This window comes from Poeciliopsis prolifica, unplaced genomic scaffold (assembly GCF_027474105.1).
Source record: "Poeciliopsis prolifica strain line A6 unplaced genomic scaffold, Auburn_PproV2 SCAFFOLD091, whole genome shotgun sequence".
NCBI classification, from domain to species: Eukaryota; Metazoa; Chordata; class Actinopteri; order Cyprinodontiformes; family Poeciliidae; genus Poeciliopsis; species Poeciliopsis prolifica.
Window position 1 is genome coordinate 1 of NW_026562466.1, and position 15,945 is coordinate 15,945.

General features: G+C 39.9%; 1 protein-coding gene across 1 annotated transcript; it reads right to left on the minus strand.

Moving 5' to 3' along the window:
• Positions 1-4,553: 4,553 nt before the first annotated feature.
• Positions 4,554-12,287, minus strand: LOC129353450 (NLR family CARD domain-containing protein 3-like; the record flags this gene model as incomplete). Its single annotated transcript, XM_055022799.1, has 5 exons — positions 12,263-12,287; positions 12,007-12,080; positions 8,799-8,922; positions 8,205-8,347; positions 4,554-6,319 (listed from the first exon to the last, which is right to left on the minus strand). Coding segments are annotated over exons 4-5 (1,857 nt in total), but the record flags the coding sequence as incomplete, so codon positions are not given.
• Positions 12,288-15,945: the final 3,658 nt, after the last annotated feature.

Consider the following 15,945-nt stretch of genomic DNA (forward strand, 5'->3'; position numbering starts at 1 on the left):
CAATCACTTGATATTGCTACTTCTACCACAACGGCTTTCCTCTGTTGTTTATCCACTACGACAATGTCTGGTTGGTTCGCCATTACCATGGCGAACCATGGTAATGGCTCGCCATGGTATGTATATATATATATATATATATATATATATATATATATATATATATATATATATATATATATAATATATATATATATATATATATATATATATATATATATATATATATATATATATATATATATATATATGAGGGGGATTTCTACACACTGGGGTCCGAATGCTGTCCTGTTCTGACCTCAGATCAGCAGGTCCAACTCAGTTACACAGAGAAACTAAATTAAACTCTGGATCCAGGAACAAACTCAGAAAATATTGATTAGATCAGAAGAAATGAACTTTGACTTATGATCAATTATATTGAATTATTTACAGAAATATCAAGAATTATATCATTAAAATACCTCAATGTCTTCAGTCTGCAGCCTTCAGTCTGTAGAAAACCACAGAGATCCTTCAGTCCAGAACCTTCCAGGTTGGTGCTGATCAGGTCCAGTTCTGTCAGATGGGTCGGGTTGGACTTCAGAGCTGAGAACAGAGACGTCAAGCTGGTCTCTGATAAAACTGGAGTCCCTCAATCTGAATAAAGAATAAAAGATGTGAAGCAACAGGATGCAGTTAAAACTGAAATATGAACAAATAAATAATAAAATGTATAAATTAATTTCCCTGAATGTAAAAGAAACATGATGAACTGATTCTAAACATCTGATCCAGTCAAACTGGTTTAAAGAGTCCAAACCAGCAGAACCAGAACATTTGATCAACAAAGAAACTCAAAGTTTGTCTCAAAGTTTCTGAGGATCTTAAACTCAGTGGATGTTTTTCTCTCCATGTTTCCTTCCAGGCTCTGGATTCTCCGACTGCTCTGTCCATCATTGATCTGCTGATATTTTATGGCTCCAGTTTTTCTTCATTAATCTATTAATGATGTTCTTGCTGCTTGTATTTGAACTGCAGCTCATTGCTCAGTATGACAGATGGAAACGGGTTGATTTCAATCCTTTTATCATATCATCACATTCTGAAAGTTGATCATTTTGTGCTGATTCAGTTTCTGACCATCAACTAGAAAATATTGATCCTTTTCTCTGTGATGTCATTGTGGGTCATTTAGTTCTGGTTCTGAATCGTTCATCAGAGACGCTGCAGAAATGGGAATATTGATCACAATATCAGCATCTTTAATCTGGTCTAGTTAAAACACTGCAACACCTGGACTCTGTGAACCTGGACTGGATCATCATCAACTAATAGCAGGAGATTTAAGACTAATGTGGGATTTATGGATCTTCAATAAAGGGACATTTCATGTTGACCTTTGACCTGCTTGACATGAGGGGGATTTCTACACTGGGGTCCGAATGCTGTCCTGTTCTGACCTCAGATCAGCAGGTCCAACTCAGTTACACAGAGAAACTAATTTAAACTCTGGATCCAGGAACCAACTCAGAAAATATTGATTAGATCAGAAGAAATTAACTTTGATTTATGATCAATTATATAGAATTATTCACAGAAATATCAATAATTATATCATTAAAATACCTCAATCTCTCCAGTCTGCAGCCTTCAGTCTGTAGAAAACCACAGAGATCCTTCAGTCCAGAACCTTCCAGGTTGGTGAAGCTCAGGTCCAGTTCTGTCAGATGGGTCAGGTTGGACTTCAGAGCTGAGAACAGAGACGTCCAGCTGGTCTCTGAGAAACTGCATTGAATCAACCTGAATAAAGAATAAAAGATGTGAACCAACAGGATGCAGTTAAAACTGAAATATGAACAAATAAATAAAATGTATAAATTAATTTCCCTGAATGTAAAAGAAACATGATGAAACTGATTCTAACATCTGATCCAGTCAAACTGGTTTAAAGAGTCCAAACCAGCAGAACCAGAACATTTGTTCAACAAAGAAACTCAAAGTTTTCTATCAGTCTGGATGAGTTGAGCTATTTCTGCTGGTTCCTGATCATCAGACCCGACTTGGTAACTGGATCAGAACCAGTCAGGTTCTTCATTAATGGCCTTTGGGTTCCTATTAAAGCTGCTGAAAGCCAATGGAGGCCATTATTCCTCAGGAGACGGTTCCTCTCTGACCTGGCCCAACAGAACCACAGCCTCAGGACAAAGCTGAGCAACCTGCTGCTGCTGCAAACCTCACTTTCATTCATTGCATCTAGATTTGCTTTTCTACAATCAGTGGTTTCTTAGACGTTCGTTAATGAGGATTTGAACTCGTCAGTGTTTGTGGCTCTGGAGGATCAACATTTCATTCTGATGTAAAGAATCAGAAATAAAAGCATCTGAATCTTTACCAAACTGAAACATCTCCATCATTCATTCACAGCATTTCAATTATTTTACTCATTTTGTTCATCAAAAACATTTTAAAGAGAAAAACTGAAAAACAAAGTTCAATAATCTCAAAGTCTGAAATAAGAAAATAATTAATAAGGTCAAATGTTTTAGATTTTATTCTAATGATTAAACAGGTTGTTTTAAAATAATATATATTAACATTAAATTGATTAACTATTGATTAAAATATCAATAAATGATTTCATTGGATAAACAGAGAAAACAAACCCCAGTTTCTTCACTTTACTGACTGAATTCTCCAGGATCTCAACCAGATGCTTCATATCAGAGTCTCCACCTCCATACATGTGGATCCGATTTCCAGTTCAGTCAGATCTGGGTTGGATTTCAGAGCCGAGGCCAAAACTTTACATTCATCCTTTTGGAGCCAACAGCCACCAAGTCTGTGATTAGAGAAGAAATAAATTCAGTTCTAATGAAATCAATGTGGATCATAAACAGACTAAATATGATAACAGTGATGTCATCATCTGATCAATATCTGATCTTCAATCTACTGAGTTTGACCCCACAGAGAATCTGTGCAGTTCCTGGTTCTGGTCCAGGTTCTGGTTCTGGTCCAGGTTCTGGTTCTGGTTCTGGTCCAGGTTCTGGTTCTGGTTCTGGTCCAGGCTTCATGTCCTCAGACCTTCAGCTGCAGTCAGATGTTGAAGATCTTCTATCATCAGTGAAGGAAAGTTCAGTTTCTCTGCAGCAGCTGATGAAGAGGCTGACTGAGCTGAATGAAGGAAACGACTGGAGATGATGGAGAGGAGGAGGAACTGCTCACAGCTCTGACTTGGACTAGACCGTCTAGATCTTCCACCAAGCAGGAAGTGAGTTCTAAATGAAGTGAGCAGAACAGGAAGTCCAGCTGCTGTGGACCTCTGGCATCTCTGGGTTTGTTTAGCCAATATCTGCTGCATCATCATTAATAATAGTAATATATTGTATAGAAACATGTTTCCCAGCAGCAGGTTATTAAATGCTGCCACAGAGGAAACTGGGAGCAGAACAAACACATGATGCTCCAGTTCTGTCTCCGTTCATCTGCTGGATTTGATGCTTTAACAAAGTAGAAAGTGGACAGTCGTCAACCTGCTGCAGCTAAAAGCTTCACTTTGTTCTGGTCGTCCTGCAGAGCAGCAGCAGAACCGGTCCTGCTGCTCCTTCAGGTCAGAACCGTCCTCTCAGACTGTCCATCTGAGAGGAACTGGGACAAACTGGTTGGAAGAGGGACACATGTCTCTGCAGTGGTCTGTCCATTGTCTCAGAGGAACAAAGGTTTGGATGTCAGGAGAAATTGTTGCTAAACTCCTAAAGAGCTGAAGAGCAAAACCCCTGGAGGAGACGGAGCGTTTGGGTCCAGCAGCATTCATGGTGAAGCAGTGAAAGTTCTCCAGTAACTAGAAGAGGCTGGATGTCTCCAGAGTTGAAGCTCATGTCTCTGCAGGTCTTCATGGAGGACAGCTAACAGCTTCAACAAAGGCTGCAGATGAAGAGTTGATGAGGAAAATGGTTCCAGCTCTGGAAGCAGATTCTCAGAGCTTTGGGAGGATCTGACAGAAACTAGAACTTTTTCTGGAACCAGACGACAAAAACCACATTTTGGTCTCATTTACAAACTCAGAGGAAACTAGAGGGAGGAGGAAGAGGATGATGAAGATCAACACTGTTCATATAGTTTATAATTAATGCAATGATTTATTTTAATGGTTTAAAATTACATTAAACCTAAAAAACTATTTAATAAAACCAGTCAAATATCCTAAAATCTGAATGATGGAGCAGCGGCTCAGTAAGTGAAGAGATGAAAGTTTAAAAGTTTCTCTGGCTGATTGGATCTTAGAGAAAATAGATTTTCTAGAGTTCAGGGTTTTCTATTAATTTCAACCTGAAAACTGATAAAAAGTGAAATATTTTTAAAATGATCAAAATGTCTAAAACCAGAAGCTGCATCTGTCCTGGATGAGCTGAATGTTTAGATGTTTGATTGGCTGAAATAATCCAGAGGATGAAGGAAGTAGATAAAGAGCAAAAACATCCAGAATCAACTTGAAGACAGAAGAAGAAACAGGAGGACAATAGAGCTGAATCAGCATCACACAATGAAAACATCTGGACTCACCGAGCCTTTCTGCAGTTCCTCACAGCTGGAACCAGTCTCCGTCGTCTATCATCTGATGTGTTGTACTTCTCCAGGTCCAACTCATCCAGAACCTCTGACATCTGCAGCATGAAGGCCAGAGCTGAACAGTTAGTCTCTGAGAGCTCCTTCCCTGAATCCAGCAGCCGTTGGATCTCCTGATAAAATGAGACGTCGTTCATCTCCACCAGACAGCAGAAGATGTTGATGCTTCTGTCAGGAGAGATTCTATCAGTGTTCATCTTCTTCAGGTTGGTGATGATTCTCTGGATGGTTTCTGGACTGGTCTCTGTCTGACCCAGCAGATCTTCTAAGACTCTCTGGTTGGACTCCACAGTGAGACCATGAAGGAAGCGGACAAACAGGTCCAGGTGGCCATTTTGACTGCGGAGGGATTTCTCCATGACTTTCTTCATGAACTCATCTAGAGATGTTTCTCTGTATTCGTCTCCCAGGAACGTCTTGATCTCCTCTGACTTCCTGCTGGTGAAGCAGTGGAGCATGTAGACTGCAGCCAGAAACTCCTGGATGCTCAGATGAACAAAGCAGTAGACTGATTTCTGGAAGATCACACTCTCTCTTTTGAAGATCTCTGTACAAACTCCTGAGTACACTGAGGCCTCTGTGACATCCAGACCACACTGCTCCAGGTCTTCTTGGTAGAACATGATGTTTCCTTTCTCCAGATGTTCAAACGCCAGCCTCCCCAGCTTCAGAAGAACTTCCCTGTCAGCCTCCATCAGCTCCTGTGGACTTGTCTCATGTCCTCCATGGTACTTGTTCTTCTTCCTCTTTGTCTGGACCAGCAGGAAGTGAGAGTACATGTCAGTCATGGTCTTGGGCAGCTCTCCTCTCTGCTCTGAGGTCACCATGTTCTCCAGAACTGTAGCAGTGATCCAGCAGAAGACTGGGATTCCACACATGATGTGGAGGCTCCTGCAGGTCTTGATGTGGGAGATGATTCTGCTGGACAGCTCTTCATCACTGAACCTCCTCCTGAAGTACTCCTCCTGGGCATCGGTGAAGCCTCGTACTTCTGTTGCCCTGGTAACACATGAAGGAGGGATCTGATTGGCCGCTGCAGGTCTGGAAGTTATCCAGATGAGAGCCGAGGGAAGCAGGTTCCCCTTGATGAGGTTTGTCAGCAGAACATTAACCGATGATTTCTGTGTGACGTCAGAAACCAGATGACTCTTGTTGAAGTCCAATGAAAGTCTGTTTTCATCCAGACCGTCAAGGATGAAGAGGAGTTTGCATTTAGCCAGTTGCTCTGCTGGGAGCTTCTGGAGTGTTGGATGGAAAACATGGAGCAGAGAGAGAAGACTGTGCTGCTGATCTCTGATCAAGTTCAGCTCCCTGAACGAAAGCAGAACCACCACACTGACATCTTGGTTCTCCAAGCCCTCAGCCCAGTCCAGAGTGAACTTCTGCACTGAGAAGGTTTTTCCAACACCAGCAACGCCGTTGGTCAGAACCACTCTGATGGGTCCATGTTGATCAGGGAAGGCTTTAAAAAGGTTGTGGACCCTGATTGCAGAAACATGGAGGTTCTGGAACTTGGAAGCTCTCTCCAGCTGCTTCACCTCATGCTGGGTGTTAACCTCGTCACTCTGTCCCTCTGTGATGTAGAGATCAGTGTAGATCCTATTGAGGAGGGTTCTACTTCCTGTTTCATCACTTCCTTCAGTCACACATTCACATCTTCTCCTCAGACTGATCTTATGTTCCTCTAGAACCTCCTGCAGACCAACATCTGCTCAAACACAGAAGACAACTGTAGTAAAAAACAAGATTCAGTGATAAAGTTGGAACAAAACCATCAGAGTCATTGAATGCAGGAGTTTTCAGTAACATCAACTCTTCTGCATCATGTCATCATTGAACTTATAGAAACAGAAAAATGTTTCCTCCCTTCATTTTCAGTCTTTATGAAAGAAATCTGGAGAGAAAAACTTTAATCTACCAAAGAAATGAGTCATTACATCAGTAATGTTCACATTACAAAGCAAAATAAATTCATAAATTTGAATCTTAGTTCAAATTTACTGAGATATTTGCAGTCAAAACTACACAAAATACTTGGAATGAGAATCACAAAAATAGACATTAATATAACAAACAACAACATAGACCCATGTATCAAATTATACTCTTTGATGGCGTCTGAGGCCGCTGCTATTTTAGCACCAAATTATGGCCAAATCATATTAATTCTGATGTAAATAACATCCAGCAGGGGGCACAGCTCCTGTTAGTTCAGGTTTTAGGGCGATCTGAGTTGTGGTTCACCATCTTACTCCTCATTCATGGAATCAAACTCAGGAAACAGTTTGGATTTTACAGAGCTGAAGTTGGCTTCAGATTGAGCTTCCCATTCAGGAAACGGTTAAAAGGCCGCCTTTACCTTTGAGCATTTTCAATCTGCTTGAGTTTAAGAGCTGCAATACTTGCACTCTTAAAATATGGGCTACATTATTCTACAATAATAGCAGAATACTTTAAACTATAGATTGTGATTAGGGAAAATATTTCCATAAATCCAGGTAAAAGCCAGGATCTGGCAGACAGGGGACAAGTCACTAGTTGTCTCTCTGAGTTTTTAACTCTTCACTATAGCATGTAGTTATTGTTTCTAGTAATCTTTCTCTAGTTCACCTCTTGTGATTTCTGTGCTCCATGGTTTAAGGAGCCTTGTTGGTCCCCAGATTGTCCTCCACTCCTCTGTTGCTGCTGCAGCTCTGCTGTCCTCACATTCATCTGCCTGATAATTCTCCAACAACGTTTGAATCACAAACTATTCACTTCCTGAAGAAGCTTTTCTGTAACATAACTCCTTGTATTCTACATTTACCATCATCTGCCAGACTGAACCTCAAACTTGAACCAGGAGCTTTTCAGAGACTTCAGTGAGGTTGAGGTTGCTCAAAATCACTTTCTAATGGGCAGGAAGTGATTTAAACTCCGTGGCAGAGTTTAAATAATTTTCTCCCAAGTGTCCTTTAATCACTTCCCAAATTGAAAGCTATAATTGTAAACTCCAATTTTCCAGCAGAACCTTAACGGCCTGGTGAAATAACCAATAAAAATAGAACAAAAATCCTTTACAGCAGATCAGATTCACCATTTTAACAGCTGGACAATTTGCTGAGCTATAACTTTTGCCACCTCTTTTCTTGTTATTTTCACTTTATTTCTGTTATTCTAAACACAACATTAATATCAACCAATACCTGATTGCTGCTCTCCTTAGCCATCCTTTCTGCTATTTCATTCTCCTTAACCTCATCATAAAATTATCTGTAAGAATCATCAGTGATTCTATGAAGTGTTTGTTTTATTTAGAGCTAATGACATGTTATGCTGTAACATGACCCTTCAGAGTAAGAGTCTTCACTTATAATTTTAAAAACAAACAAAATAAAAAGTCAAATTTGTACATTTATCTTGTGGCCAATTTTTTGAACAAGGTCAAATTAAATGAGGACTTTATTAAGCCGAGTTACCGAGACATAAGATTCCACTAGCTGGAAAAAGTTGAAACAACTGATCACAAAAAGACTTTTAAACCTCAAATGTCCAAATCTCAACTAAAGACGTGGATCTGGAAGGAAGAAGCTCTGATTGGACATGTTCAGTCTCACCTGGAGCACGGCTGCTCTGATTGGCTGTCGGTCTAGATCCTGTTCTGGGTCGTTTCACACACTGGGGGCAGCTGGTCCAGCCTGGATCCATCAGAACATTCTGACCCAAAGCACAGCACAACTCCTCCTCACTAAAGCTGCTCCTGTGAAGACATTTCTTCATCACTGAAATATTCACTAGCAACAGGCTGGAGCTGAACATGTTCATGAAGGTCCACAAAGAACCAGGGACCAGAAACTGGGTCAGAACAGAACCTCAGAACATTGATGATTTCTGGTTTTAAGTACTTCATTGAATTATATTTGGTATGATGACTGATGCCAGTGTTCCCAGTCTGGAAGATGCTGGTTTCACTGCTTCAGTGGGTTTACAGACAATCTGAATTGTTGCTCCTCACATTTTTGTTTTCATGCAACATTTTAATCCATATTAATTCATTCAAACTGATTTACTGACCAACATCCTTCATGTCTAACTTTAAATTAATAAGTAAGAAAATTAAGTTACTGTTTATTAAAACACTGAGATCAACCAGTTAATTTATATTTTATCTCTATAGATTCACATGAATCAGATAGAAACTGGTTTCTTACTTTCTGTCTGAGGGTCCAGGTTCATTACTGAAGTCTAGAGGTTCTGGTTTGGACCAGTCCTCCTCATAGATGGACTGATGGATCCTGGAGGTTCTTTTAGATCCAGATCTTCCATCTTCTGGACCTTTTGAGAGAGAAACCAGAACCAGTCAGTCCCAGTGATCCAGTTCCAGTAACTGGAAGCAGAAAGCTGGTTCCCATCATGTGTTTAGAGTATCAAAGTGAATCAGGTGAATGAAGGAGTGAACATTTGACTCTACTGTAAATCTATATGGAGGGAGTCAGTGTGCAGGAGGTTCTGAGGGGCAGCAGCTCAGGTCGGGTCCACAGCTCTCCTCCAGACAGAACCGGGTCCAGCTGGGATCTCAGCAACATGTCAGCCTCTGTGTGCAGCTCAGCAGGATTTCCTCTCGGCTAAAGAGTCACAAAGCAGCTTTCAGGGACCACAGCATCCAGCTGAGGTATCAGCTGGACCCGCTGCAAGGAATTATGGGTAAATACCAGCTGGACCCACTGCAAGGAATCATGGGTAAATACCAGCTGGACCCACTGCAAGGAATCATGGGTAAACAGCTGCTTCTATAGGGAATGAAGCCCCCCCTCACTCAGCGAGGCCTAAAACATATTTAGTCAATTGATCCGTCTCAGAAGAGAAATTCAATATAAAGAGGCACAAAAATGCAACATTTTTATCTAGAAACTGAAATGTAAATAGTTTCTTACAACTGATAAAATGTGTTTAAATTATTAATATTGCTCCATTTAAAGGAATTATAAAGTTATTTTAGGGATGCACCGATTGCAGTTTTCAGGCCGATCACTGAACTTTAAAAAGCCTGACCTCCTGACTCTGATTTCAGCCTAAACAATTTCATTTGTTGAGCTGGCAACTGGTTCTGGATCAGTCAGTCTGGATCTGGATGCAGTTTTCCAGCAGAGCTTTAAGAGACAAAGTTTCTTCTTGCTGTAAGAAGCAACAAGAGAAAAACCTGGAAAAAGACGAAACTCAGTGAGGAGGAAGAGAGAAAATCTGTGGACTGCATAAAGCCGGTTCTGATCCGCAGATAAGAAAAACATGTTTCTGTTGAACCCCAGACTGCTGAGGGACGGAGTGATGTGATTCACTTTCTGCTGATTTCAACAAGCAGAGAAACTAATTCACAATGTTTTTGTTCTATTTTTTTAAGGTTAAAACACCAGAGGTTTTACAGTGAGAATTCCTGCATCAAGAACACTGATGCACTGTAAAAAGTTACATTAAGTTCTCAATTTATTTAGGTTAAATTTGAAAAGGTCATTATTGCACACTCTACACAAACTGTATATTTATATACATGAAGAACTGTCTGATGAGATGATGCCACCAGATCAGACTGACAGCCTCACAGGACAGAAGTTGGACGTTTTCAGATGCAGCCGAACATGAAGAGGCATCAGATTAATTATTTACTGATAAAAGCCTCTGAAGACAAGAGAAACATTTCAAAATCCTCCTGGATCAGAACCAGGACTGATTTGAACCCAATGGAAGTAACTTTATCTAGAAATAGTTTTTCACCCCCCATATCTCAGCTGGTCACAACTGGTGAAGACCTACTGGTCCCAGTTTGACTCTACAGTGTATTAAACTGGAGCTTCTTGGGTAGTAACTACTTAGTTACTCTGTTACTTGAGTTACATTTTTGAAAATAGCATTTCAGGAGTATTTTTACGATGCTGTACTTTGTACTTTTATTTAGAAGTATCTGATGTTGAAGTAGTGCGACTCTAGAGAATCATTTCTGGCTGATCTGCCCACCTGTGCCGTTCATTTCATTTCTCCAGTCTGAAAATAACCAGAAACACTGACTGAGCTCAGAGCTACAGAACCAGGACCAACGAGTCGGTCCAGATTCCTGCAACAGAACAAATGTTTACCTGCTGCTCTAAAGGGGCGGGGCTTAAAAACAGGTTCTGAGCTGCAGTCCTGATGAGGAAGTTGCAGACATGAATCATAATCAGAGACCCAGTGGTGTCCCAGTCTGTTTACTGGGAGAGTCTGAGATGAGGCCTCTTGTGATGTCATCAGAGGCTCGTTATGAAACAACTGAACAGAAACACGGAGCAGGACGTGTTGCTCTGCAGGAGACAGACTAGAATTTATTCACAAAGCTGAGCCAGAATCTACAATTTCATCCTGGAAACCAGTTTTTAATGATTCTGCTCAATTCTTCCTCTAAAACCAAATGTGAGTCTCTGAGGTCGGCATTTTCTGACATCAAGAGGAAGAGCAGCAGAACCAGTAGAGATACTGGAACCAGTTCAGCTCAGCAACAGGAAACTTTAAAAGAGTTTGTTTTGTTCTGATCAACAGGAAACATGGAGAAGCAGCGTTCAGCTTCTATGCACCACAAATCTGGAACAAACTTCCAGAAAACATCAAAACAGCTGAAATCAAGACTAAAAGCCTTCGCCTGTTGAGAGTTGCCTTTGAGACATAACTAGAAAATAAAGTAACTTTTTTCTGTATTACAACTTTTTATAACTTATTTATTTTTCCACTACAATGTAATGTTGCTTTTTTGTTTATTATGTTAAACTTTAAACTGCCCTGTTGCTGTAATGTCTTGTACTAATTAACTTGATAACTTTGAGTCATGCACTCCTCCATGATGCTGTTTTCTGCTCTGAACTGGATCTTGAACTGGATCCTGAACTGGATCCTGAACTGGATCCTGAACTGGATCCTGAACTGGATCTTGAACTGGATCCTGAACTGGATCCTGAACTGGATCCTGAACTGGATCCTGCTCCAGGTCTGTAGAAACCTCCAGACTGAGGTCAGATGTAGTGAATGAAGGAGTGAACGTTTCCTATGAAGCAGTGAAGTGTTGGTCCTGAACTCAGCGGCTTGTTGCCATGTTGGAGTGGCTCCTGTTAGAGAGCAGCGGTTCTGGAACCGTTCAGGTCCAGATCTGGTTTTGAGGAAGTTGTTCTGCTTAGAGTCAGAAGGAGCAGTAAAAACGTTCAGGCTGAACATCAGCATCACCTGAGGAGCAGACCAGCAGCTGGTACCATGGTAACAGCAGCATGATTTCACAGCAGAACCTCAGAGTACAGAAACTGGACCAGTTAACCCAGAACCAGCAGCATAGGCAGGTCCATTAAAACCTGCAGTTTGTATCTGAGAGGCTAGAACTGCTGTTTCTGGAACGTTCTAACTTCTCACCTTCAGATGGACGGAGGACTTCACTCGGGTTCAGATCCAAACATCGGGTCAGAGGAGGCAGGATGAAGAACCGTCTGATCAGAGAGAAAGAACCAAAACAAGAGAATGAAGAACTGAAAAGAAAAACATAAGGTTCTGCAGCTCCTGAGCTTCCATCTTTAATTCAAACATCTGGATCAGAACACAGACTTCTCCTTAATTATCAGATTATTGTTGACTTTATTATTATCTGCTCTGTCTGTTCCTGATCACTGACCTCCATCGTGTGTTTCCAGAGAGTCTGGGAGGATCAGGGAGTGGTGACTGAGCTCAGAGCTACAGAATCAGAACCAACAGGTCCATCCAGATTCCAGCAAACAGAACAAACATTTACCTTCCTGCTTTTCTGTCAGTCACTAAATATTTCTGGAAAGGTATTTGTTGTTTATCTGATCACCTTCCTCCAGAATCTGCAGCATAAAATGAACTGATTCAACAGATTCAACATCAACGACATTCATGTTTGTTTTCCTCCTGCTTTGTTTGGTGGAATCAGAAAGTTTGCTGGAAACACAATCCAACATGGCTACACATCGTTATAGAACAGGGAAATTAAAACCTGTTAAGTTGTTGGTTATTGTTTACTGCCACAATGTTATCTGAGGTTTTGACTAATATACGAGTCGTCTAGAAATAATTCAACATTAAAAAGAGCAACAAGAATCATCCTTGATGCTGGGCTCAGAAATCAGATAAATCCACTGTTTTTAAAACCAAAATACTCCAAATGTAGACATTTAGTTGACTTCAAAACTCTACAAATATTAAATAAAGCAAAACAAAGTTTACAACTGGAAAACATTCAGTGAAAGAGAAGAAGGAAATGAATCTAAGAAACAAATATCTGTAGCTGAAATGAAACAAATGTTTGTTAGAAAGTGAAGCAGATTATTTTTACATCAATTAAAAAAAACTAAAACTCAACACATTTAAACAATATGCTGTCTCATAATTGTACACCTAAATATATTGCAACAGAATAAATTCTTTTTAGACTAATTTACTGTATTCTGCACTAATTATTTGTAAGAAAGGAAAGTTTTACAAAAGTCTGCTCCCTCTGAGCAACTTTTCTTCTTTACTGATTCATGTGTCTCTGTGTATATATGTATATATGTACATATACATGAAGAACACTCTGATGAGATGATGCCACCAGATCAGACTGACAGCCTCACTGGACAGAAGTTGGACGTTTTCAGATGCAGCCGAACATAAAGAGGCTTCAGATTAATTATTTACTGATAAAAGCCTCTGAAGAAAAGAGAAACATTTAAAAATCCTCCTGGATCAGAACCAGGACTGATTTGAACCCAATGGGAGTAACTTTATCTAGAAATAGTTTTCACCCCCGTCTTCTGACACCTCATATCTCAGCTGGTCACAACTGGTGAAGACCTACTGGTCCCAGTTTGACTCTACAGTGTATTAAACGAGCTATTGCTTGAGTTACTTTTTTGAAAATAGCATTTCAGGAGTATTTTTACGATGCTGTTCTTTGTACTTTTATTTAGAAGTATCTGATGTTGAAGTCGTGCGACTCCAGAGAATCATTTCTGGCTGATCTGCCCACCTGTGCCGTTCATTTTATTTCTCCAGTCTGAAAACAACCAGAAACACTGAATGAGTTCAGAGCTACAGAACCAGGACCAATGGGTCGGTCCAGATTCCTGCGACAGAAACAAGTGTTTACCTGCTGCTGTAAAGGGGTGGGGCTTAAACAACTGATGAGGATTTTGCAGACATGAATCATAATCAGAGACCCACTGGTGTCCCAGTCTGTTTACTGGGAGAGTCTGAGATGAGGCCTCTTGTGATGTCATCAGAGGCTCGTTATGAAACAACTGAACAGAAACACGGAGCAGGACGTGTTGCTCTGCAGGAGACAGACTAGAATTTATTCACAGTTCAGCTCAGCAACAGGAAACTGCAGCTTTAAGAGAGTTTGTTGGTTCTGATTAACAGGAAACCAGAACCGACCAGAACCACAGCTCCATGAAGCCAGCAACTTGGTTCTGAAGGAGAACCGGGCCGAGTTCTGGTTCCTCCACAGAAAGAAAACCCAGAGAGAAGAAAACAAGAAAAAGTGAAAACTCACCAGATCCAGACTCTGCTCTGCTGCTAACTGGAGTCTGAACCTGTTAGTCCTGATCCTCATCCGTACCTGAGGCTCCGCCCCCTTCAAGGTGACTTTAAGCATCTGGAAGCATCTTAGACTCCTCCCCCTTTCAGGTGACAATAAACACTTTTACTTTCATGTTTCTCTTTGTATCACCAGTGAGTTAAGCTGTAAAACTTTAGGTCACATTTGAACTTTTTAGGTTTTTCTCAGTTTTCAGCTCTTTTCCAGCCAACATTTTATTGCAGGAAATCATTTCAATAAGAAACTAGAAGATTCAGGATTCAGTTTTATCAAGAAAAAAAAAATCAACTTACATTAATGTTGTTAAATCAGAGTCACTACAGGATTCATAACTGAATATATAACTAAACTTAATAAAAATCTTCTCAAAAAGATGAACTGTGGGAAATTTTGAGAATCACGGCCTGAAAATATAATTATTAATATATATATGTCAAACATTAAAACAATTTTTATAATAAAACACTCGGAAAGGTAATAAATGTACCCTAATTGTTTGAAGCAGGTTAACGAAGAAGCCTAGAAAAAAACATAACAGCATTTATCATTTAAATGGTTCTTATGTGTTTTATTTAAACATCTTCAGTCTGAATAACATAAAAATAAACTTTTGCCTTTATTAGAAGCTTAAAAATCTCAGATTAATTAACAGGATGTTTCTGTTTTAACAAGCTGTCAAACTAAAATGAAAAAAAAAATTGTTCTGTTGAACATTTTATAAAACTTTATTGAATTATCATTAAACACAGAGGAACCAAAATTAGATTAGAAGAATTATTAAAAAAAACAAAAATAAAACAATCATGAACCAATCAGCACATTATCCCAGTGATTCTCCGAGGTCTCAGTAAATCAGTAAATCTCAGTAAAGAGTCTGATGAGACACATCGAGTCCTAAAACTCAAAACATGAAATATGGGTTAAAAAAGTAAAAACCACAATAAACTGAGAAAAATTAAATCTGAGAATCAATGATGATGCAAAACTTCATTATTTAGATTTTAGAATGAACATAAAAAGAAAAAAACATGTCAAATCTTTTTTCTCAAATAAAATGATGGATGGTCAGAGATGGAACCGGGTCAGAGATAGATCTGGGTCAGAGATGGGGCTGCTGTTAATGTTATTTAAATACTTTTCTGAACTGAAAATAATTTCAGTTTGAAATGAGTACAATTTAATTTGCTGCTCTTGAATAACAGTTTATTGTTTCAGAGAAAAACAACGAAAGTAAAATGTATTATTTCAAATGAAAGCTAACAGAGGAATTCGTTTCTATGGCTCTTATTGTGAAAGTAACAGCGGAAGTGAATGTGGTTTGTAAACGCTCTGATTTTCTCAAGTAGCTGTAGTTACCATCTGGATCCACCAGAGGGCAAAATCCGCCCTGCCCTAATAGTTCAGTTCGTGACTCTGTAGCTAAAACATCAACATCATTCTGATTCCAGGATAATTTAACTTTTCTTAAATATTTTCCTACCTTCAGACCGGAAGCTCAGCATCTTAGTGTATAAACCAGAGCTGTAGAGCTTTGATTCAGCTCTGTTGGAGCTGAAGCTCCAGTTTAGGAGCCACAGCTCCCCTGAAGCCGCTGCTCGTCTGTTAGCATCGTTAGCTCCGCTCAGAGTCTCTGCGGGATGTTTTCATCTGTGGAGCCGCTTCTAGTTCACACTGACAGATAAAACACAATTTCCAGAAACCAGCTGCAGCTCCACAATCTCGCCTATTTTCAGAAAGGGGTATTTCCTTCATCTGGT